Source organism: Nyctereutes procyonoides, unplaced genomic scaffold (genome assembly GCF_905146905.1).
Source record: "Nyctereutes procyonoides isolate TBG_1078 unplaced genomic scaffold, NYPRO_anot_genome, whole genome shotgun sequence".
NCBI lineage: Eukaryota > Metazoa > Chordata > Mammalia > Carnivora > Canidae > Nyctereutes > Nyctereutes procyonoides.
The window spans coordinates 23,428,296-23,454,286 of NW_026575128.1; the positions used below are offsets into that span (position 1 = coordinate 23,428,296).

Consider the following 25,991-nt stretch of genomic DNA (forward strand, 5'->3'; position numbering starts at 1 on the left):
ACTTGATCGCTACTTGGGTCCTCTTTCCGCTTTGTTTTTATAACAGCATCCAGAAAAGGGCCCCCCCAAACTCCAAAGAGGCACCTCGGGAGATGCACCAAGGCCTGTGGGGGAGTCCGGGCCGCAGGGGAGGGGCCCTGGGGGGGGCTGGGGGGAGGGGCACTCGGGGGGCCCTGGGGGGAGGTGCCCTGGGGGGAGGGGCTCCCCAGCCCAGAGGCCGCCGCCCCCCGGCGCTGCCCCTCCGAGCAGCCGCCCGCACCCTCGCCTGCAGCCGTCCCGGCTCCTGGAGCCGCTCCAGGTGTTCCGAGCAGGCTCTGAGCTCGGGGAGTAGAGCAGTCGCGGGGCCCCGGGCCGTCGGGTCGCGCCGCAGGCCGCAGAGGCCTCCCCGCCCGCCCCTCTGGGCAGGGGACGCCCGCGAGCCGCGCCCCGACCGGCGCCCCGGGGTCCTGCGAGGTCGGGGACCAGCGCCGCCCGCCCCCGCTCCCGCCCCCGGGCTGCCCCCGCCCCCGCCCCGCCGCTCCGCGCCGGCTTCTTCCCGCAACTCCGGCCCCACTGCCAGCGCCCCCCTCCCGGGGCCCGGGACCCCGGGAGCCGCCCCCCCCCCCCTGACCCGGGAGCCGCCCCCCCCCCCGCGGGAGGCCCCCGCCCCCTCCGGGAGCCGCCCCCGCCCCCTCCCGGGAGCCGCCCCTCCGCCCCCTCCGCCCCCTCCCTGGCCCCCCTAGAGACCGCCCCGCCCCCCAGCCCCTCCCTGCCCCCGCGGAAGCCGCCCCCCCCCGAGTCGCCCCGCCTCCCCAGCCGCCCCGCCCCCCCGCGGGAGCCTCCCCCTCCCCCAGCCGCCCCGCCCCCTGCACCCCGCCCCGGGCACCCCCCTCCCCAGCCGTGCCCCACCCCCCGCCCCCCGGGACGCGCGGTCGGGAGCGCGGGCGGCGCACCTGCGGGGCCGGGGTGCGGGCGATGAAGCCGTCCTGGCTGCAGTGCCGCCAAGTCGCGGGCGCCGGCGGCCTCGGGGGGCCCCTGCCCGGGTCCCGCCCGTCCGCGCGGGGAGCCGGCCCGGCCCGCAGGGCTCGCGTGGGGCCCGGCGCGCGGGGCGGCCTCGGGGGCGCGGGCTGCCGGGCGCTGGCGGCGGGCGGCGAGTACCGGAGCCACTTCGCGGCGGCGGCGGCGGACCCCGAGCGGTTCTGGGGCGCGGCGGCCGAGCAGATCAGCTGGTACAGGCCCTGGACCAGGACGCTGGACGACCGACACCCGCCGGCCGCCAGCTGGTGAGTGCCCCGGGCGCCCCCCCGCCGGCCCCCCGCCGGCCCCCCGCCGGGGCCGGGCCTGCGATGGGGAAACCGAGGCCCGAGGGGCGCGGCCCCTTGCATCTGCGTGTCACTTCGACTTTATAGGGACGCCGGGGGGCTCGGCGGTGGGGCGTCCCCCAGCCCAGGCCGTGACCCGGGGTCGCGGGATCGAGTCCCCGTCGGGCTCCCTGCGCGGAGCCTGCCGCTCCCTCTGCCTGTGGCTCTGCCTCTCTCTCTCTCTGTCTCTGTGTCTCATTAATAATTTTTTTTTTCAAAGTTAAACTTTACAGTCAACTCTCCTGCCTTCTCTTGAGGGACTGGGTTACCCACTGCGAGCCCCATTTCCCTTAGACCAGAGGTCGTGCGGCGTGGCAGGGCTCCCCCGGGCACCGAGGACGTCGCACCGACTAAAACCAGGGCCTGTCCCCAGGGACGGACCCCAAGGCAAGCAGCGTGGGACAAAGGAGGGAAGTGTGACCGGGTGTCCACACCGCAGACAGGGAGAGAATGGAGGAAAGGCTTCAGTGAAACCGCACCGCCGTGGGGCCTGGAAGGGTGGGTGTATGGCCTCAAGGTGCACAGGGAGCCCATTCCCAAAGACTCGGGTGGAAAACAGGCCGCGCTGTCACTGTCACTCTGGTTGCAAGTAGCTGTGTGGCTGGAAAGGTGGGAGAGGGGGTGGTGGACCAGGGGTTGAGCTGGGATGGGCTTGGAGTTGATCCATCGCCCTGTTGTGGGTCTGAAACCGGAATAGGAGGTACTGCAAAAGTATGCACAGATAGGCCAGGAAATCACAGTAAGAATAATTTTTTTTTTTTTTGTCTAGAGTTGCAATTATAAGTGGCTATAAACAGTATTTTTACATTACAACACAACAGAGATACACTGTGGAGTAAATGCCAGCCTTGTCAGGGTACTGAGGGTGAGGGTTAGTTGTGGGTGCTCGTTAGGCCCTGTGGCTAGTCCTTAAGAATGTGGTTGCCATCTGCCAGCCGTTAGGGAAAGAGGTTTCCTGTAAAAGTTTGAGAAACACAGTGGGGATTCCCAGATTTCCAAATTCCCAACAGGGAGATGGGGGGGCAGGGGATGACACAGGTTTGCTTTTGACAAATACTTCCTGGTTGAGAGCAGGAGACATGGATGGGAGAAAGGCAAGCCAACCAGGACCTGTTCTGGATGGTCACCGTGACCTCTCTCTGTTGTTTGGGACTATTTACATAGTTTACCTTTTAGAATCTGAGCTCCTTTTCTCTTCTGGTTCCATGTTTTCAGTCGTGTTCGACTGGCCCTCTTTTGTATACCTGGCAGTGACCCAAGCACTCTGTGGATGTGGAGGTCTCCGTACCCGTATGTGCCTGTGAGCCCTGATGGCTAAGAGTGTGGTGGATGAAGCCGGAGACGGTTTGAGACCTGGCTCTCCCACTTCCTGGCTGTGTGTGCACAGCTAAGTCACTTAACCTCTCTGCTTCAGTGTTCTCATACGTAAATGCAGAAGTGGTCCGAGGATCAAATGGGTAAAGAATTAAGACCATGGTTCAGATGAAACCGACTTGCTAAATGTTGAAGGAGGAGTAGCCGACCTTGCGCTCTTAGAACACAATCATTTGGGGATCCCTGGGTGGCGCAGCGGTTTGGCGCCTGCCTTTGGCCCAGGGCGCGATCCTGGAGACCCGGGATCGAATCCCACATCGGGCTCCCGGTGCATGGAGCCTGCTTCTCCCTCTGCCTGTGTCTCTGCCTCTCTCTCTCTCTCTGTGACTATCATAAATAAATTAATTAAAAAAAAAAAAAAAAAAAAAGAGGGGCCGGGTGAGGGTGCCTGTGGACTGGGCGGGGAGACAGAGGAGAAATTTCGGTCCAGGCCAACAACAGGAGGTGGTACTGGAGCCAATTAAAGTTAAAAAAAAAAAAAAAAGAAAAAGAAAAAAAAAAAGAACACAATCATTTCAGGAGCAGGAAACCCTCCTTGTGTTTTTCAGATCAAAGCAGAGATTATGGTCTTTTCTAAGAGTGGGTTCTCAAAGTTCTTTCTGTGTCTGCATATCTGTCATGAAGTGTGGTACTGAAAATTATCTGTGTGACCATCCCCACCTTAAAACCATGTGCAGAGAGAAGTTCATTAAAAAGCCATGGGGAGAGAAAAAAAAAAAAAAAGAGAAAAGAAAAGAAAAAAAAGCCATGGGGATGTTCCAAGTAAAAACCAGTGAGGACCAGATGTATGGCAGTGGCAGTGGCAATGGAAGGGAAGCACAGGTTTCTAGAGGGTTGGTTGGGGCTGGGGTTGGTAGGGGCCCCGGTGAGTGCAGCGAACATGGAAGTCAAAGGCCCATCAAATAGGTATTTTAGACCTGGAGTTTTTTGTTTGTTTGTTTGTTTTTAAGATTTTTTGACTTATTTGAGAGAAAGAGACAGCACAAGTGGTGGGGAGGGGCAGAGGGAGAGGAAAAGCAGACTCCCTGGTGAGCAAGGAGCTGAATGTGGGCCTGGGTTCCAGGACCCTGAGATCCTGACCTGGGCAGAAGGCAGATGCTTGACCAACTTGATCTACCCCTGTGCTCCTAGACCTGGAGATTTTTTTCTAACTTGTTTTTTTTGTTTTTTTATTTGTTTGTTTTTTATCTCTAATCGCTTGTGTAAATTTTCTAAAATTGTGTGCATTCAGTGCTTTCAATGAGGATTTTTGCCAAAGGGTCTTTGTATTTTCAAAAATCCAGTACGTTGTAGATTACTGACATTTGATAAACACTATATCTGAACTCTTCATCTTTGTCCTCTTGGAATCACTTGGCCGTACCTGTTTTATAGTGGCCCGAATGATCAAAGTGAATAAAGGTGAATCTTTGAGTCTGTATTTACTTCAGCAGCTGTGATTCAGTCTTGCTAAGAATTTTGGTTTGCAGAGCAGAGTTGGGCAGGGAACTGGAGGTAGGTCTTAAACTTCATCAATAAGCATTTTCAATTTCAAGTAGAATCCATTAGTGTGTTGGACACCTACTTGCAGATACCCCTCACAGGTTAACAGTATTCTATAAAGTTAAATTCAGGGGCAGGACGAAGGTCTCTCTCTCTTTTTTTTTTTTTTTTTTTGTCTTTATATTCCTAGGGTCTGAGGCAGAGCTGACGTATGAGTTTAAAAAATGATAGCAAAATAACAATACGTAGATTTGATGATTTTTGCTTTTATATGTCTTTGGGAGGTGGTAAGGGGATATAGGCACAATTTACTGTGAGAAACACTTGCTTATTTTCTTCGTAGCTGGGATCTGGGCAGTGGAGATGTGGAGAGCCAAATCTTCAAGTAAACTGAGGAGGAGTTGCTGCAGCTAGCTCTCTTCTCCTAGATGGAGCTGACATGGGATGGAGATCTCTGATGCCCTTTGACTTCTTCTTCATTATAATCCTGCCTGTTTTTCATGAAAGTGCAGTCACCTCAGGATCTGTAGGCCTATCAAAAGCTCCAGCACATACATGGTAATGCACCTGGGCTTTCACGTGGCATAACTACCCAACTATCCCTATGTAGTTTACATATGCAGGAGGAGGAACATGAAATAGAAATCTTTAAGGGTGATAAACTGAAGGGACTTGGTCTCGAAAGTGAATAGCCCTGAAAATATATTTCTGGTACCGTAATCTCTGGGATCTTTGAAAAAATAAATCCCAGTTACATGTCGGTACTTTAGGAAGTTGTGAAGAACCACCTTTTCTCACAGTTTGTTGGTTAATTCACATGGTTGACACCTTGTTTTGGGGGTACTAAGGTCTCTATTTTGGAGACTTCGGTGGCAAACTGCAGTCAAAGGTGAAGCAATTAGAATTTCTAATAATTTCTCCAATCCTGGAACAACAAAATGGATGTTTTCGTTATTCTCATGAATTAGACATCCTGCTGCCTATTCTGAAATTGAAATCCAACTGCAATTCTCTGAAGTAAAGATTGGGCAATCCACTTTTGCAATAAGCACTGTGGTTGACTCTTTTGTCTAGGTCATCAGTTTGTTCCTTTCTATGGAAGCATTGCAATCCATTTTTGTTTATTTTTATTTGAATAACATTCCATGATGAGACTGTTATATACTATTTGATTTAGAATTTAACATGTAATAACAGCGACTATAAGCTGAAAAGGAAAAACTCCCAACTAAATGTCGGTTCTTAGGAAATGATTTCAGGTTGGTTAATATTTCTTTTTTTTTTAATAAGACAAAAATTTTTAAAAATATTTATTTATTTATGATAGACACACACACACAGAGAGAGAGAGAGAGAGAGAGAGAGAGAGAGAGGCAGAGACACAGGAGGAGGGAGAAGCAGGCTCCATGCTGGGAGCCGGATGCGGGCCTCGATCCCGGGACTCCAGGATCACGCCCTGGCCCAAAGGCAGGCGCTAAACAGCTGAGCCACCCAGGGATCCCCTGGTTAATATTTCTATAATGAAAAGTGTATAGGTTTTTCGACATGTGAGATCTCAGTTACTTACTAGCTATGAGATAAAGGTTGTTTAATCCCTCCAACTCTTAAAATGGTCCCTAAGAGTTAGACATCAGTCATTCACTTACTGTGTGGATGCTACAGAGAAAATGATGGAAGAGACAGTGAAGGAAGTCACCACATGGCAGCAGGGAAGACATACATTAAGCAAATGATCACAAAGCTATTTATTTAGAATTGCAATAGATACTCTGGTACAATGGGTACAATGGGTAGTGGTGGATGTAGCAAAGCCTCCTCTAGAAGGATCATGGGAGGGGTCTTGAGGAAATGATGGTTAAACTGAGATCCCAATAAGTAGAGATTAGACATGAAACATGGGGAGGAAGATCCCAGGCAAAGAGCACAGCATATGCAAAGGCCATGGGGCATGAAGTAGCCAGTAGTCTGTCTCCCTTATGAATGTATGGGGGATACATTCAAACATCCCCAGCAGATGCCTGAAGCCGTGGATAGTACTGAATGCTCATGTACGGTTTTTTTCTATATATACATACCTACAATAAAATTTAATTTATAAACGAGGTACAATAAGAGATTAACAGGAACTAATGAAATAGAACAATCATAACAATATACTGTAATAAACATCATGTGAACGTGGTCTCTTTCTCTCTGAATAGCTTATTGTACTGTACTCACCTCTCTTCTTCTTGTGATGGTGTGAGATGATAAAATGCCTACATGATGAGATCAAGTGAAATGAATGATGTAGGCCCTGTGACAAAATGTTAGGCCTGAGATTGACCTCAGGTTACTGAAACAGTCGTTATGTGAAACCACGGTTAAGGGTGGGGGGAGGGGAGGCACTACTGTACTCAAATTCAGAAGGTAGTTTCAGGATGGTTTTAGAAATCTGTGACATAGGAATGAAGGGAATTTTGCTTATTTTGAAACCTGTTCCTCATTAACAGGTCTTCCTGTTTTTGCAAGTTGAACTTTGTGTGGCTTCTTATCTATTTTTGTTTGTTTTTTTGTTTGTTTGTTTGTTTAGATACTAGAAATTCGTGGAAGAAACTCGGTGGAAAAGTCTGAACGATAAAATAAAGAGCCACTCAGCCAATCTGTATGTTCTTGTTATATACTGTAATGATTTTGTTTCTCTAGGTATCTACACATTTGATTATAAGTTTACAGAGACGATAAGGAGACAGTTGAAAAGGGATGAAGTAATTAATATTTGTTGATTCACTAAATTGAATTATTCTTGGGTTATTAGGCATTGTGTAAGTAAGCGGTTCAGAGAGGGAAAGAGTTCTTTATCTTGTATTTGTAAGTTTTCTGGGAGTTTGACTTTGTTTCAAAAGAAAACAAGGAAAATATAATGTGGATTTTATGTAACTGGAAAGTAATTTAATTGCCCTACTGAATTTTGGTACTTTGGCAATCAAATAGCCACATTAAACTATTTGGGAATAGTCTTTTTTTTTTTTTTTAACTTATTAAGATTCTGTGTATTTTCCTTCATATTTATCAGATTTTGTTAAAATGCTATTTAATTCTGGTTTGAAGGTGAGAGGCTTACCTCAAGATGAAAAATTTGTCCCCTTTTGACAAACTCTAAATGAAATGAATTTATTCATAATATTGTGCACAGTGCAGGCATATTTAAAATTTAAATGATCATTTTTTTAGAAATACAAAAAACATTTTAAGAAGGTACGTGGTCAGCATGAAAAATGGCCTGTTAGAAATCGAGTCCCACAGAACAACCTCATTGATAAAGACCAATTTTAAAAGATGGGCCTTATTTTATATTCTGAAGGTCAGCAGCTTGACCCTGTGCCATATCTAATTTTCTCAGTCCGTCATGCTGCTGAACCTTCAGGACAGAACAGAGTGAACTACAGGAATGCTGCGATTACATAAGCAAGGATGGATTGCCTGACAAATGGCACAATCAATGAACAATGGAAATTCAATCAGCTGTGACCAGATCAACTGCCAGGTGCAGGGGAAAATCCAAACTCTTAGCACCTCCTGGAAGGTGGCTTACTTTTCCTTCCTTCATGCCACATGCTATTAGTTGAGGAAAAAAATCCAGTGGTTGAAGTTAATTTGCTTCTGCTACCACTGCTGCTGCTGCTGCTTTTTTTCTTTCTTTTTCTTTCTTTCTTTCTTTTTTTTTTTTTTTTTTTTTAAGAATTTTACTTTCATAAGCAACAAGCAGCAACTCATTGCTTTCCATTGTGGTGTGACATTTATAAGAGAAATATGTAGGAGGCTAATGAATCTCTGTGACAATATATGAATCTAATAAGCTCTTTACATTACAATTTTAGAAGCACTTCTGACTGTGGAACTCAAATCTTTTATCTAAACCATGTAGATGGAGAACGTATAATAAGAGAGATTAATTATGTTTGCTTTTGCAGGAATTATGGCCAAATGAGGTAAAAGTGCATAGAAAGGAGGAGTACTATTCTTATGATATCTAGGAAAGCTGAAGTTTAAGAATTTTGAGTTTTGGGGCACCTGGGTGGCCCAGTCTTTTAATCATCAGCCTTTGGCTCAGGTCATCATCCTGGAGTCCTGGGATCAAGCCCAGAGTCTGCTTCTCTGTCTCCCTCTGCTCCTCCCCCAGCTCGTACTCTCTCTTGCTTATTCTCAAATAAATAAGATCTTTTTTTGAGAAAAAAAAAAAGAATTTTGAGTTTGAAGTTGTCCAGTTGTAAGTCTTGGAATGGCTAAATAACTAAATAAATAAGCTCTTCCAAATTCTAAGTTAGAGAGTGGTACAATTTAATTTATGGCTTTTAGGTGACTAGTGAATTTTACTGATTTAAAATATAAATGTTTCTAAGTGGGAAAAAAGCAATTAAGTTCTGTAGGTCTTTAACTTAAGAACTAACTCTGGGAAATAGGAATACCTTCTCCTTAGATTTTGATATTAGAATAAAAGTATTTTCCAAGTATAATCGCTTCAAGACATCTCTCCCAAGTAGATATATCAGGTAAGTTAAAGAACTTTGGGAAGATTTTAAAAAGAATGAATTCTTGGTATCTACAGTAGACATGACCAATGTAGATGTTTGTAAAAAAAAAATTAGTAAGGTAGGTAGTAGTCAAAGGGACATATAATCCGCATTATTAACTATTTGCTAAATAACTGTAAGCAAAAGCATTGGAGCTTAGAAAGGTCTACTTTTGTATTAATCTAACTTTGCTTCCATGCCACAGTGTTTCTTATTTTCATAGAGTTTTTATTGATTCTCAATTGAGAGTTAAGTGCTTTTCTAAACCACAAATGCCCTGACTTTAACTTCCTCCAAACTCCCTCCTTAATCAAGGCCAAATGAAGTTTGCCGGTCACCAATGGGGGTTTGTTAGATATATTATTTTGGTGGGTAGGAGAAAAAAGTCAAGGATCATCATTATTAGTGGAGAAAACACATTGATTCCTGGGTTAAAATTCTGGCTCAACTCTTTGAACAGTGCTTTCCGCCCAAATAATTGTAAAATGGGGGAATTTATAAAATTGGTCTCGGATGGGTATTATTGTTCAGTGGTATCTGTTCTCTATGTCAGACACGCAAAAGGATTGGATTTCCCCATATACACAGAGTTATGTGGTCAGCTTTGGCTAATGCAGTGAGAGGAGGGTTTGTTACTTCAGGGTGAAGCTTTTATTTGCAAATGCTTAAATCCTGAGTCTTCTGGGCAGCCACGGCCATTGTGTAGCACATCTGGAATAGAAGTAGTCTGGACTGGTGAGCAAAAATGCATTGATAACAAACTGAAAACTGCATTGGTAACACCTTGAACCCACAGGGAAGTTGCATGAGTAAGAAATGACCACTGATTTTTGCAAGTTACAGAGAGTTTGCGATTGTTACTGTAGTATAATCCATCCCATCCATATTTATTGAGAGGGAAATAATAATAACTTTATTGAATTGTTGGGATGATTGGGTACTAGAGTACATAGTGTCCAGCATATAGTAAAAGCACCTAAGCTTTGTGTGTGTGTGTGTGTGTGTGTGTGTGTGTGTGTGCCCATGCTATGAGAAGCCAGGTACAATACTGAGTGTTTTCATTATTTAATATTTATAACCACCCTGTGAGATAGGTCATTTTTTGTTCTGTTTTAATATGTGTGGAACTGGAGATATGGAGAGTTTAAGAAACTTGCCTGAACTTACAAAACTAGTAGGTAGCAGATCTAGGATTTGAACCCAGGCAGTCTGAATTTAGCTTCTATACTTCCTCTAACTACGACATTACAGGGATGCCTGGGTAGCTCAGGCAGCTCAACATCAGACTCTTGATTTCAGCTCAAGTCATGATCTTAGGGTTGTGAGACTGAGCCCCAGGTCGGGCTCCACTCTGGGCATGGAGCCTGCTTAAGATTCTCTCTTTGTTTCCCTCGGCCCCTCCAACACCCCTCGCCCCTCACACATGCTCTCTCTCTCAAGTAAGTAAGTAAGTTAGTAAATAAATAAATAAATAAATACTACATTGTAGTGTTTTTATAATAAGAGCCTTAGTTAATTTAATTTAATTTAATTTAAAATTTTTAAAGATTTCATTCATTTATTCATAGAGACACACACAGAGAGAGAGAGAGAGAGAGAGAGAGACAGAGAGAGACAGAGAGAGACAGGCAGAGACACAGGCAGAGGGAGAAGCAGGCTCCATGCTGGGAGCCCAACATGGGACTCGAACCCAGGTCTCCAGGATCACACCCCGGGCTGCAGGTGGCGCTAAACCGCTGCACCACCAGGGCTGCCTGCCTCAGGTAATTTTAGCTTTTCTTTCTTTTCTTATCCCTTCTCCACTGAAGGCACTAAAAGTAATTTAAAACATCTAGACCCAATTCTTAGAAATATTTGGAAAATATCCATATTATATATGGAGTACTAGATTGATATTCTCTGAAAAGATGAACTATGTTTTATATGTAAATATTTAATTTACGGTCCAAAAGTTGGGGAGAGGGAGGCTTTATATTAATTGTTACCTACTTTAAAAATGTTTCCTGGACACTAGAAAACAGTATTAACCTTCTCTCTAAATATGTTCTGTTGGTTTTTGGCTTAAGGAAAATCTATAATGGCCACATTATTCTTTGCTTACAATATGCTTTAATATTACTTTTATTAGAACATGGTGATAAATAGCCTAATTAATTCATGCAAGTATGAATATTTAAGAATTTTCCTTTCTTCCAGACTCTCAGTAAAAGAAAATATTGGACTTCTTGTATGTTTATAATTATGGAGCTTGTTGATTTTATTTACTGCATTTATTACTGATTTACACATTCATATACAGTATTCTTTCCTGTTTTTCTTTCATTGCTTTTCATCTTAATCCTGGTGCTGGGTGGACAAACTTTGATAAATGGCTTATGTTAAGTACAGGGATGAGTTTCTCAGAAATCATATTGCATACATATATATGCAATATCTATCTGCAATATACATCTTGTTTTTTGAAATTCAGTACAAGGACAATGAGTTGCGGGCTTTCTCGCTTACCTGTGTTATTCCATAGATGTTGCCAGACTTTGGGGATAAAAATGATCTAAAACTGTTAAATGCTTCCTTTGAGTGTTTAGCAGGTGTGTCACAATAAAACTTGGGGTATCTGTAGAGTCTATAATAGATGAAAAGGGGACTCACGTGTGATTATTCTCTAGCTCATGCCTGAGCTATTCCTTTCTTTTGTGCTGATGTATTATTTCTCAGTAATGGCAATGATAATAGTAACAACTATGGCAATACAAAGGCAGGTAACTAATTACTGAACACTTACCTGCCTCAGGCCCTGTGCTAAAACTATATTCTTCGAATCTCGCCAACACCTTATGAAATAGGTATAGTCATAATGCACTTCTATAGCTGTATAAACAAAAGAACAGAGTGATTAAGTGACTCAGTATCTAGTGGTGGACTTAATTTTTCAACCAAGTTGGGTCACTCTGTGGAGCATAATTTCTTTTTTTTAAATTTATTTTATTTTATTTCATTTTTTTGGAGCACAATTTCTATAATGAGTTGTAACTACACCCTTTAACTTCTGTCTCGTTATCACGTGACTGTTTAGATGTAGAAACCTAAGGGGTAGAAAAGAATGAGAACTTTGTTAAAATGCTAAAAACTTTTAATGAGAGATGTAGCTTCCCTTGTCTTCACTTGTCATCTGTGTTTCGTCCACTCTCTCATTTTAGGGGAATTGTAAATCTTCACTGGTTTCCCAGACTCCACTTTTACACATGTTCTTAACTAATTTTTTTTTTTCCCTAAAAAGCACATCACCTTGAATCGTGTTTCCCTTTAAGTTAGTTTGGCAAAGAATACTCAATGCTCATCTCCATCCACCATGCATCTAACTACATAAGCTCACACTCCATTGATACTTTCATCAATAATTTAACAAATCATGACTAGGTAATGGAAAGGCAAGGATCAGGTCTCAGGCATCTTTGTATCCACAGTGGAATGCACATAACCTGGTGTATTATCAGTTGCCCTGATTTTGAAACATCACCATGTGCAGATTTATCTTTTCAATCTATCTTCTATCTGGGTTCCTATATAAATTATAGGTAGTTATACCTGAATTATCCATCCTACCAGACCCCAAAATGACTCATGAATCTTCTTTATATCAAGGCATCAAAGGGTTTGAAATTTTCTTTTTTTTCTGCAAATTTTTATTTAAATTCCAGTTAGTTGGCATGCAGTGCAATATTAGTTTTAGGCATAGAATTTAGCAATTCATCACTTACATTCAACATCCAGTGCTCATCCCCAGTGAATTGCCCTCCTTAGCACCCATCACCCATTTAACCCATCCTCCCACCACCTCCCCTCGAGTAACCCTAAATTTGATCTCTGTAGTTAAGACTGTTTCTTGGTTTCTTTTCTCCCCCTCGCCCCCTCCCATGTTTGGTTGTTTTGTTTCTTAAATTCCACATATGAGTGAAATCATGCGGTATTTTGTCTTTCTCTGACTGACTGACTTAGCGTAATACTGGCTAGATCCATCCACGTTGTTGCAAATGGCAAGATTTCATTTTTTTTTATGGCTGAGTAATATTCTCTTGTATATCTATACCACATTATCCATTCATCAGTTGGTGGACATTTGGGCTCTTTCCATTATTTGGGTATTGTTGATAATGTTGCTATAAACATGGAGGTGCATATATCCCTTTGAATCAGTATTTTTGAATCATTTATGTAAATACATAATAATGCAATTGCTGGGTCATAGGATAGTTCTATTTTTGACTTTTTGAGGAATCTCTGTACAATTTTCCAGAGTGGCTGCACTAGTTTGCATTCTATATGGGTCTAAGATTCATAATGAGGCAGTTGGCTCCCTTTGCTTCTCCTTAGCTCACTTATCTTGAAGTTGTAGTAGGGACTAATTTACAGTCAGCATGAGTTTTTAATCGTCAAGCCAAAGACACACACATTAATTACGAGGAGGTAAATATCCTACTTACATGGTACAGACCAAGTATCCATGCGAGTATGGACTGAAAAAGTTGTCTCTCTGGCACATATCAGATTCCAAGCATTTCAGATTTAAGAGTTGGACCAATTTAAGAGTTACCAGATTGTCATTTATTAGTCATTTTGTAGTCAATAAGTTAACCAAATAAACCAAATATTATTGATCAAATGAAAATCATTGGTAAAAAGTGATAAAAGATGAATGGTGAACGATCTTACTTATATGTGGAATCTAAAAAATGAAACAATGAACAAAACAAAACAAAAACTCAAGTTCATAGATGCAGAGAACAGATTTGTGGTTGCCAAAGTGGGGATCAAAAGGGTGTTGATGAAATGGGTACAAACTTCTGGTTATAAAATGTGTGCCATGGGGTGTAATGTACAGCATGGTGACTATACTTGATAAATAATACTGTATTGCATATTTGGGAATTGCTGAGAGTAAATCTTAAAAGTCCCCATCACAAGAAAAAAGAAAAAAATTATAACTCCGTGTGGTGATGGATGATAACTAGACTTACTGTGGTAATTATTTTATAGTGTATTCAAATGTCAAATCATTATATTTTGTATCTGAAACCTATATAATGTAATATGTCAATTATGCCTTAATTTAAAAAGAATTTTAAAAAGTGATAGCAATGAGATAATACAAAAATATTATTTTTCTAGGACACACTTATGATTTCGCTATGATGATACATATCTTACTCTTGTTATTTGAAGTAAAAGTTGATCATATTCTGTTAAGAGCTTGAATTTTAGAAAATATGAAATTAATTTTATTATTGTTTTAAAATGTTGGATCCTGACTGTTCAAGATCTTCTACTATTTACTATAAACATTTCATTATTTCGCCTGAATACTTCAAGAGCTGTTTGAAATGGGATTTGTAATTACAGGCTTAGTAGATCTAATTTGATAAAATTTTCTCTGCTTTAGGTTTAATTAACTTATAAAAGAATTAATTTTTAAATTTATAATTGATAAAAACCCTTTAATTAGAAGGATTTTTTTCTTATTAAATATCTAGTTATTTCAAAGTCTATATCTGATAGAAATAATAGTGCTCTTTAGTCAAGATCTCTGGTCCTAGAATATAATTTTACTCTATTGTGTGTTTGTATGAGTGAGTGTGCACACATGTGTATGTGTTAGTGTGTGTTAAAGTGTTAGAGAATATAAAATGTATTACCACAGTAATAATGATACTCCTTACCATAGTTTTTTAACTTCTCAAGCACATACATTCTTTTTTTTTATAAATTTATTTTTTATTGGTGTTCAGTTAAGCACATTCATTCTTAAAGAAGAATTTAGGGAAGATTAAGCAACTTGCTCACGTTTACTTGGCATGCAGGTGGCAGATCTGGGATGAAAAACTAGATCTGTTTAAAGCTTTAAAGTGTATCAGCTTAGCACTGTATCATATTCCTCTCCAATTAGTCCCATCTTATTATTATAAAACCCGTGTTATAGATTTAAAAACAAGCCTGGTGCATATAAACATTTATATACACACATCCATGTTGGTTGGCCTGTTATATTTATAAAAGTGGAGTTTGTTGGCTCTAGAATTTATTCATTCATGAACTTAACATTTTCCTGCATCCTTTCCTTCTGTCTCTTGTTCACTCATCAAACATTTATCAACTATGCCTTCTACAAGCCAGAAACTATTCCAGGTGCTGAATGAGATTCCAGATAAGAGTGAACTTTGAAGAACAACTTCATACATCAAAGGAAAAAAAAAAGTGTTTTTGCTTGCAATAAGATCGTTTTCATTTTCCTGTTTAGAAAATAGTAATTACGAGTGATGTGGACTATCTAGTTACAATTTTCTGAAAATATGGGCGTTAAAATGTGTTTTGCTTTAGTGTCAGCTCTACTCTGAATTGCCTTTGATTGCTGAGGTGTTAATAACTAGAGGATACATCCTCACATTTTGATCAACAGTAGCCACTTTCTAACTAATGAATTTTTCATAGTTAAAAGAATCATCCAGTTTTGATTTTATCCATTTGTACAGCATCTCATTTTCTGCTAGAGGTGCTAACACAAAGAAGGTGAAGAAAAGTCAACTAACAGCAAAGAGAATAAAGGGAAATAGTGGACTTAGTGGACTTAGCAGGAAATGGAGGCAGCACTGTATTCAAGTTTCAAATTATGGAAATGTTAATGGAAAATGTTTTATTTGTGAATGTAATACGTATGTTAGATATTGGGGGGATTGGCAAGGATAAAGCAAAGATAGAGTTTTTTATACTGTTTTAAGATTATTTTGAGGATAGGGCTAGGGAAAAAAGAGCATAATAAAGTTTTTAAGTTATCCTCAATGGTATTGAGATAGTCAAATTAGATTTATTTTTGTAGATATGTCTATAGCATGGTTGTGTCTATAAAGTTGTTTTGGTGAGAGGTGAAGGTGGAAAGCTGGATGAGATATAGTGTGCTTTTTAAATAAACAAGCAGAGATTTTATAATCACAAGGCCTAGATTTGAGACCTAGGTGTGAGTTGATGTCTCTTTATTGACACTGCTTAATTTTGATCAAAATTTAGGTTTGATGGCCATCAAGGAGGGCACTGATGTAATGAGCATTGGGTATTATATGCAACTGATGAATCACTAAATTCTTCCTCTGAAATTAATTTTAAAAAATTAGATTTATACTTTTTTTTCCATAAAGAAGCAGTATTTCTTTAAATTCTAGTTGGTAAAGCTGAAATAGGTGGAAATCAACTGTAGTTCAATATCTCAATACATTGTCAGTGCATATCTTGGTATATTTTGCATTCTTCCCTTCATTCTTTTTATTTTATTTAAAATTTTTCATTTTATAATAATTAGAGACTCAAAATAAGTTACAAAAATAGTACAAAGAGATCATTTGTACCCATCACTAAGCTTTCCCCAATGGTAGCATCTTACACAACTAGTATGTTATCAAAACCAAAGTTGACATTGGTACAGTACAATTAACTAGACTATAAACCTTGATCAGATTTGCAGTTTGGGCACACACATTTTTTTGTGTATGTGTTTTGCCTTTTAAAAATCTATAGGTCTGTCAGTCTGTTTGATTCTTTAGGTCTCTATTTTTGTTCTTATAGGAAAACAATTATATCATCCATACTTCCACTTGTAATAAGGTGTGATTTTTCCATTCCCTATTCTTCTATTCCATGATTTTTAATGTTTGCAGAATGTTTAAATATATTGGGTGAATGTAAAGTTTTTAATTTCACAATCCTTCATGATGATTTCTCCTTACTTGCTACTACAAACAGGCAGATACATCTTTGGACACAGCATTTCAAAGATTTCTCTTTCTGTCTCTTTCTTTCCTTTATTCCTGCTGAAGAATTCTTAGAAGATTTCTAGATCAAAGAAAAATTACATACTTTCTAATGTATATTGTCAATTTTTATCTCCAAAAATTCATATTGTGCATAAAGTCTCACAAATGACTTCTTCCTTATGAAATATTTAGAGAATAAATAAAGAAGATAATTTATTGGACTCTGAACACTGGGCTGTTTAAAACCTTAATGTTGTGGGGCATCTGGGCAGCTCAGTGATGGAGTATCCTCTGCCTTTGGCTTAGGTCGTGATCCTGGGGTCCTGGGATCGAGTCCTGCATGAGGCTTCCTGCAGGGAGCCTGCTTCTCCCTCTGCCTATGTCTCTGCCTCTCTCTTTTTATCTTTCATGAATAAATGAATAAAATCTTTAAAAACAGATCTTAGTGTTGCGTCACATTTGCCTCAAATATTTTTCTTTGAAGCAGTAAAACAAAATTGATGCCCTCTTTGTGTCTGTCTCAATAACAGTCTTTGTAGAAACAATCTCAGAGTAATTCAGTGGCTCAATGGGAAGAAAAAGTTCTCAGACATTCTAGAATGACTGATTGTATTCCTCCTCTTTAATAAGAGCTTGTATTAAACGTCTCTCTGTGGACGTGAGCTAAGTATTGTGCAGAATGAGTTAATGAATGTGGTGTCTGCCTTCTGGGAGCCTCAGCTGTAGAGGAGAGTGTCATCAGAATATTGTAGTGTGTCATTCTGTGTGAGTTATAGCCTTAAAGAGAAAGGAATGGATAGCTAAGATGAATATGAAAATAGGAAAAAAAATAAGTCTTGAAGTCCTCAGATTTTGAGCACATTAGTTTTAATCTTTACCTATTTCTCACCTCTCTTCACATTTCACCCTAACCAGAGTGAAGGAGCATCATGTTAACAAATTGACTTCCTTCTCCTCTGCATGGTGCTTGGGCTGCTCTCTCTTCTCTTTTCTCCCTCTTCTTAATTATTTTCATTTTTTCTTCATCACTTCATCACTGTTATAAGGATTAAATACTGAGAAGCATCTTCTCTTCCCTCCAACAAATACTGGTTGGCATTGGAGTGTGGTGCCACTAACCTTCTTGGTTCTCTAGATAGTTTTGAGGTGTCATGATTACCTGCTTGGAGACCCCGTGGGCCCTGGTCTATAGGTCTGGTTTTCTAGGAACCTGCTCTGGTTTGGAGTCTAATTCCTTACATGCTTATCATGACTTATTTCTGAGTTGGTTGATGGAGGACCTCTGCTCCTAAGAGTATCCTAAATGCTCTTTTGGAAAGGGCTGACTGATGAAATTTGCTTCCCTTTAAAATGTACTTTTAAATTTATATTTTTTATGATTATATGTCAATCTTAATGAACTCATACTTTGAAATTTAAACATGTTTTGATTGGATCTTTGGCATTTGACCTTTAATATTCAATTAATTGTAATTTTATCTTTTAGTTTTATGAATTCTATTTCTCTTTGCTTAAAACTCTGTTTTTTACTTGCATTTCCTCTAGCATAAAAATGAAACCCACAAGATAAAACGGTGACTTCACTCTCAGCTTTGACTTTAACTGTCAGGCATGACGCACAACCCATGAATCTTTAAGATCATTCATTCATGCCTCTTCTCTTCATTGACAGTGGGTCCAGTTCAGATAACAGGTATTGATTTCTTGAGAGCCATTCTTTCTATTCTTTTTCGTGTTGGCTGTGTTTCTCACCATTGGCAATTCACTCCGTTTTAATCCGAGATGATCTGGCGGTGGTGCAGACGCCTGGGCTGTCCTTTTATGTTGAGATGGGACAGTCAGTGTCTAGGGCTGGTGGCTGGGGCCAGGTTCTGGGTGTATGTACTCATGTATAAAGGATCAGTGGGGCTAAAGAATGTCTCTCTCTTTGTGTTAGGTTTCTCTGTTAAAATAATTGTCCTATAGAGAGATGTGCTTTCCAAGTACTTTTACAGAAACAATATCCCTAGTGGTTAAATTAACATAAGGTTATTATGCTGCCCCAAGTAAGCAATTACCCAATTTGGAGGGTTTCCTGGAACAGTCAGTTGATACCGCTCAAGGCCAAGTATCTGTAATTTAGATGAGATGTCCCTGTGTGAATAAAGCAATATGATGCCCTCTTAAAAATGCTTAAAGCCTTCTCTGTTTGTGTGCAATAGTAGTCTTTTGAGCTAGTCACTGTTTTTACTGAGCTTTTACCTCATGAGACTTTTTCTTATTTGTGTTAATGTGTCAGAAGAGTACTACTTCAGTTCACATTCATTCATACTGGCAGGCATTTATTTAAAAATAATTATTGAGCATTTGCTGTGTGCCATTAATGAGCTAGCACGTGGTCTCTGCCCACAGGAAACAGCCTCTAGTAAAGGTACAAGAATTACTCGAATAAGCACGCAGACATGTATAATTGGAGATTCATCACATTTGCCCTTGAGTCAGAAAGCCTGGGTTGCAGTCGGCCACATGTTAGTTTTGTAATTCTGGGGAGTCATTTGACTTCTCTGAGGCTCATTTCTCATCTATAACATGAGAATAACAGTGTTATTAAGGGATAGTGTGTGGATTAAATGATTTGATATATATAAATTACCAGATGCAGAACCTGGCATATTGGTGATTAACAAAATATTCTTTTTCCTATTTCACAACCTCTTTTTCTTCTTATTTCAGGTCTTCCTTAAAGACAACATAAACTTGACATCCAGAGATGAAAAAAACCCTGTTTTCTTTGATACCATCCTTCCTCCTACTTCTAGTTCCTTTTTGATTTGTTTCTACAATAGTTGCTCTTCCACCGTATTTTCATTACTTACTTTGCTCTTCTTGGCTAGTCAGTAGATGCTAACTGATTCCATTTCCTCATTTGCCTCTCAGGTCTGACCTGGAATCCATTTCTAAGCAGGGCATTCTCCGGCTCTAGACCTTGAAATGGCCTGCCCTTCCCTAACAAGGCATTCCAGGCTTTTAGATAAGGCTTGCATTGATCTCTGTTGTCTTGGCTCCTGTTCTGCTCCACCCCAACCTCTCCTGCTTCAGCAGCATGAATGCACTTGTACTTCTAAAACAGAAACTGAGCTTTGCCTAATTTTTGTATACATCTCACTTGCCATTGCCACTAAAAACTAATATCTCCATTAATTTTCATTGCCTCCCCGCTCAGCTACCTTCACTTTTCATCCTTTTAATAAAAGCCAGTGGAAAGATTGGCACAAGCTAAAGAAAAGCCAGAGCATCCCCCTCATCTTTATAACCTCACTTCTCAGCCATGTTGTCTGAACTCCAGGTTCTCTTCTCCCTTATACACCTGCATCCACTGCAGTGGCCCCAGTGCTCCTCTCTGTACCTGAATTGCTCTCCCCAAAGATCACCAATACCTACTTGTTCCTTAATTCAATGGAATGAGCTGAAGTCCTTACCCCATTTGATCTCTTTTCGGTATTTGATGCCGGGGACCACCTCTGTCTCCTTGCAGTTCCGCTGCATATGGTAGTTTGTAGCCTCGTGTGGCTATTTAAATTTAAGTCTAATTAGAATTAAGTAAAATTTATTTTTTTTTTGAATTAAGTAAAATTTAAAATTTAGTTCTGCAGTGACATTTGGCAAATGTGGCTATTGAGCGCCTGAAAGGTGGCTAGTATGATTAAAGAATTAAATTTTGAATTATACTTATTTTTAATTAATTAAAATTTAAATTTAGCCTGCTACCTGTGGCTATGCTGTTGATCGGTGAAGAGACAGACTGTTTCCATCACACAGAAATTTCTATTGTACAAGGCCTCCCTAGAGACGGGATTGGCACAGTTTTTCTTTAAGAGGCCAACTAGTGAATATTTTTGGTTGTGTGGGCCAGCTGGGCTCCATTGCAAGCACCAGTTCTGCTGTTATCAAGCAAAAGCAGCCACAGAGAATACATAAACAATTGCATGTGGCTTTGTTTCAATAAAACTTTATTTACACAGATTGTGGCCCACATTTGGCATGTGACTATAGTTTGCTGATTCCTCTTGAGCCCTGGTTGCTTTGATATGCATTCTTTTCATCCTCTTCCTCTTTTTTCTCTAAGTCTCTTTTTCCAGTCTTTCATATTTCTCAGACCCCTCCCTGCCTTCCGTCTCTATCGCCACGACACTGTTATTACAAGTAACCTTGCTACAGTCACCCTCCCCTTGTGTCCTATTTCAGCCCATCATACCCATTGCCACAAAACTGTGCTTTCATAACTTATCTAAGCCAGTTTCCCCATTTGTAAGTGTGTATAATAATAGTAATTGTGTGAGAGGGTTATTGAAAGGAGTCAATGTGTATAAAATTGTGCTTGTGGAGGATACAGAGTACTTTCATATTAACTCCTCAACACAGAATAAATGGTTGTGACTTGGAGCCTGTTTGACGTCCAGTCCACAAGTGTGGACCTTGGGTAAGCCGTTTAACCTCTCTGTGCCTCAGTTTCCTCATCTGTAAGATGAGGATGATATTATTGTATATACAGAGTCAATATGAGAATTGAATGAATTTGTGTTTACTGTTCATAGTATTGTCATGGAACAGAGTAAATGCTATGTTGTTGGTTTTTGTTTTGTTTTTCTGATTTTATAGATGGAGGAAGGAAAACCTAGGCATGCTAATTTGCCTGCAGTCCTACAACTAGTACTTGTCATGCCTGAAATTTGAACTCTGGTTTTTTGACCTCAAAGTTCAGACCTTTACAACACCTATACTTTAGTCCTTTCAACATCCACCAGTTCCTAACCACATTCCCCTTGCTGGAATTAATCTCTCTTTAATGTACTTTGATCATACTTAGTTTCTACATCTGCTAGGAAATTTGCCACATTTTGCTTCTTATTATAGTTATTGCAAATCATTCTGGCTTTTAGAGTGGTGGACATGTTCGCAATTATATTTTTCCCCTTTTCTTTACAGTCTCAAGTCTAGCCAATAACAAATTGTTGTTAAATTTGTTGGATAAGGGATGCCTGGGTGGCTCAGCAGTAGAGTGTCTTCCGCTCAGGACTTGATTCCAGAGTCCTGGGATCAAGTCCCGTGTCAGGCTACCCTGTGTGGAGCCTGCTTCTCCCTCTGCCTCTCTCTATGTGTCTCTCATGAATAAATAAATAAAATATTTAAATAAAATAAAATAAATTTGCTGAATAAAAACCCTTTGAAGAGAAAATAATTATTGATAGCTAACATTGGTGGTTATCAATCTGCCAAAGTCTGCCTATAAGATAATGAATTATTTCCTATCATGGTTTTACATTCTTCATTATTTTAGTTATACATTTAGTATTTTAGTATGTAAATAGCCAAATATAACCATCATCTTTGAATTTTTTCAATATGTTATACTTGGGATTATTTAACTTTTGAAAAAGAGCTTGAACTTTTTCCTGAAATTGTGCCAAAATAAAGACACAAATAGGTGGTCATGAAGGAAGGAAAATGTAGTATGACCCAAGGAAGGGAGCTCCTAGGTAAATTATAAGTTAGACTTTCTGGCAAATGTCTGTCCAGTACAGAAATCAAAATCTGAGACTACAGAGAAGTTTGCAGCATTGTGACTACCAAATATAGTTGTGCTAGAGGAAGCTTTCACAGTGATTTCTTATAGATTGAAATATGGTAGTTTGTGAAAGAATTTCATAGGTCACACTATTGAAAATACAATGAATTTTATTCTTGAAATAGGAAGGAGTGGTAAAATTGAAAAGAACATTTTAAACTTTACCAATTCCACTTTCTGTACCTGGGTAATCAAAATCACAGAGTAAATGCTATCAATTTCCTCCTCTGAAAGAAGTCTTTTTTATTTTTTTATTTTTTTATTTTTCTTTTTAGTGCCTGAGTTTTATTTCCTTTTATTATTTTGAAAACCAACTTAATAAATACGTGCCCAAATAACAAAATTTTAGCTCTCAACAAAGAGAAGGTTGGTAATCCTGAGAATTGATGGGAAAGAAGAATCATGTGAACGTTTGGCACTAGTTTCTCTTGGTACCTAGAGATCAAGACTGTGGAACTTGTCAACCTTTTAAAAATCCTTCAGATATCTACCTGCGTTCATCCACTCAGCCCAGTGTGTGAGCCAAGCACACACCCCAGTTTAACTCATTTGATAAACAAGGTCAAAGTGAAATACCGGGTGGGCCAATGTCAGATATTAGGAAGACAGGATTCAGGGGAGGCTAAGTGGAAGAAGAGAAGTCAAATTCAAAGAAGTTTCTCTCTGAAGAGATGAGTTCAAGTTTTTATGCTGATGCAAACTAGCAGAGGTTAATGAGGGGAAGAAATGACACATAAGGAAGTCTAGAAAGAATTTCAAGAGCTCTCTTTTATTTTATTTTATTTATTTATTCATGAGAGACACAGAGAGAGAGGCAGAGACACAGGCAGAGGGAGAAGCAGGCTCCATGCAGGGAGCCTGAAGTGGGACTCTATCCCAGGACCCCCGGATCACGCCCTGACCTGAAGGCAGATGCTCAACCGCTGAGCCACCCAGGCGTCCCCAAGAGCTTTCTTAATGGAGCTCCTTCTGAAGACTCTCAGCTCCACCTCTGTGAGCTGATGATGCTGCATCTTGAATTCTTTTCAGGGACATCTAACATTCCTGTAGTGGCTACATAATTATACCAGCTGACATTACCCTGGTTTTGTTTGCCCTGGAATGTATTCGTCTGCCTCTTAAACTGTGAAATATGACAGTTTTAAAATTTGTTTGAATTTGCTAAAAGTGATGGGTCTGAGGACTTTTCTATTAGTCAGGATAGACCAGGTTGTGCTGCAGGAATAAACAGCCCTCAAATATCCCTAGTTTAAAATAGTCCAAGTGGATCTCATTCATGTAATTTTATCTTTTGTTACCCAGGAGATTTGTTTATGTCATCTGTCCTCACTCAAGAATACAGGTTGATAGTGCACTCACCATTTGGAATGTCACTGGTCCAAAAATTTGGTGGCCCAAGTTTTAGTTTCTTAAAACTAAGTTTAGATGTTGTCACAAATATACGAAATATTCCTTTTCACCAGAAGAAAATTGAAAAGAGATATTTTTATTTAATTATTTTTTAAATCAGTGGTAGGTAGAATGATATGGAGTTAATGATTCAGTCAAACCAAGAGCCAAGCAATCTTCTGTTAAAATTATACTTTTATTTAAACACATTTAAATCATCTATTTACTATATAAATGCATGTTAGTAAAAAATCACACAGTAGTTATTATAGAAAAGTGTAGACTATCTCTTTCATACTGCCCCATTTTACTACTATTAAGATTTTCTAGAATACTGCTCTAGACTCTTGTGCTTTTGTACAGCACGGAGATAAACCTACAAGCACCTTGCTCTGACAAAATGAAAAGTACTGTATATCTTTATATCAATCCAATGGGAGAAAAATGACATCTCATTATTTTAATGTTCATTTTCCTTATCATCAGTGAGGCTGAGCATCACATCTTTTTGTTTATTGGCCATTATCATTTTTTTCCCTTTATGGATAGTGTGCTGAGATTCTTTACCTACTAGATTTTACATTTTTTTCATATTGATTTTCAGGTATACTTTATATATTGCTGAAGTTAGAAATATGTTTTCCCGTTATTATTTATGTTTGAAATCTGCCTTTCCCACTTCTCAGCTTTATACTGTCCTCTATTTTTTATATATATGTATATATTCATACACACATACATGAACACCTACATGCACACATGTACACACATACATTCATCTGAGTGTCCAGGTTCAGGTAGCTAACTGGAGTGCATTTCAGAATCCAGATCTTAGCTTATGTGTCAGTGAATACCAATTTTTAGTACTAGAATCCTGTGATTGAGAGAAAAGAGAGGATTTCCAGGTGGCAATCGTATGTAGGGTTTCTAGGCCTTCTGGAAGTTATATGGAATGTGGTTCTGTTCTACAAGTCTTAAATATTTTAGAAGTTCATCCATGCAGAAACTCTCCCTATTTCAGAAAGTTAGACTGGGTGGTGAAAGCTTGTGTGATGTGTATATAAGTGTGAGTATATGTGTCTGGCTTATGTCTTAATTATTCATCCAAACACCAATGGCCCATTTTTTATTCCTACCTGCCTCTGATAGTGAAGTTATTTCAGAGTTGTTGAGAGCCTTTCAGTGAGCTTTTTAATTATCTGATTAGGATGTATAGTTCCCCATAAATGTATTCTATGGTATCTTTGTATGATTTTTTTCTACACATGGTTTTCTTTCTTTTATTCTAATTTGACAGTATATAAGATGTCATGGAAATCTTTCTGTATCGGTACACTTGGATCTACCATGGTTTTCAAGACTTCTGGGTTTAGCAGCCATTCTGTTTCTGTTTGCTTTATATTGTTCAAAATTTGCTACTGCCCTGATCTGGTGCTAGCACCATTTCTAGTGGTTCTGCTATTACTGTCAATTTAATTTCAGGCTTATGTTTTTTTCTGTTATTCAAGTGAGGTGTAGGGTACATTCAAATTTTTAAAAAATTTTCTGCAGAAAGAATTCCAGGCTGAGATGGGTAAAGAATATGAAGTTTTCTCCTTTCTTTTTTCAACAGAACTAAAAGCTGACTGAGTTGTTTTTGTTTTTTAAGATTTTCTTTGTTTATCCATGAAAGATACAGGGAGGCAAGGACATAGGCAGAGGGAGAAGCAGGCTTTTCACAGGGAGCCTGATATGGGACTTGATCCCAGGACCCCAGGATCACGACCTGAGGCAAAGGTAGATGCTCAACCACTGAGCCACCCAGGCGCCCCAAAGCTGACTGACTTTAAAGAGAGAGTTATTTGCAAGACTCTACCAACCGAACATTGTAGTAGTTGTGTCTAGAAACTACATAGCCCTGGCAAAGATTATGATATATATGTGGGAATATGTATGCACAATATATATGTGAAGAATGGAGCATCACGAAAGAGTAAGGACACTAAGCATTGTCAAAAATCTATAGTTGCACAAAAATTGATGCTTGTAAAATGGACTATGGCTAAATAAACTAATATAATTGTACCATCACATCGTTATGTATGTGTGTGTATTTACATATATATTTATACACATATGCATATATGTATATCATACAAAATGTATATGTAGTATGTACTATATAACATATGTATGTATTTTATACACATATGAATAAGTTATTGGCATATGTCAAGGATCAGTCTAAAAAATAAAACCAGAAGAGAGTATTATGAATTTTCTTAGAAGAAAAAATTGCAAAGGAAAATGATGAGTGAGTTTATTTGACTACATGCAAATTTCAGATATTTCTATGTCAGGAAACACCATGAATTTAAATTAGTGAATAACTTGAGAGAATAATTTGTAAAATGTCAGACTTAAGTTCAACATTCAACATAAAGAACTTTTAAGACTTGCTAAGACATTGTAC

At 39.8% G+C, this 25,991-nt stretch overlaps 1 protein-coding gene across 1 annotated transcript in view; it reads left to right on the forward strand.

Annotated features, from left to right (window-relative positions):
• Window positions 1-921: 921 nt before the first annotated feature.
• ACSS3 (acyl-CoA synthetase short chain family member 3) overlaps window positions 922-25,991 on the forward strand; it is a 142,061-nt gene continuing 116,991 nt past the window's right edge. The window contains exon 1 of the mRNA XM_055341559.1: window positions 922-1,262. Within this exon, the coding sequence (XP_055197534.1) occupies window positions 955-1,262 (308 nt within the window). The 5' untranslated portion in view covers window positions 922-954. The remainder of the gene's footprint in view (window positions 1,263-25,991) is intronic.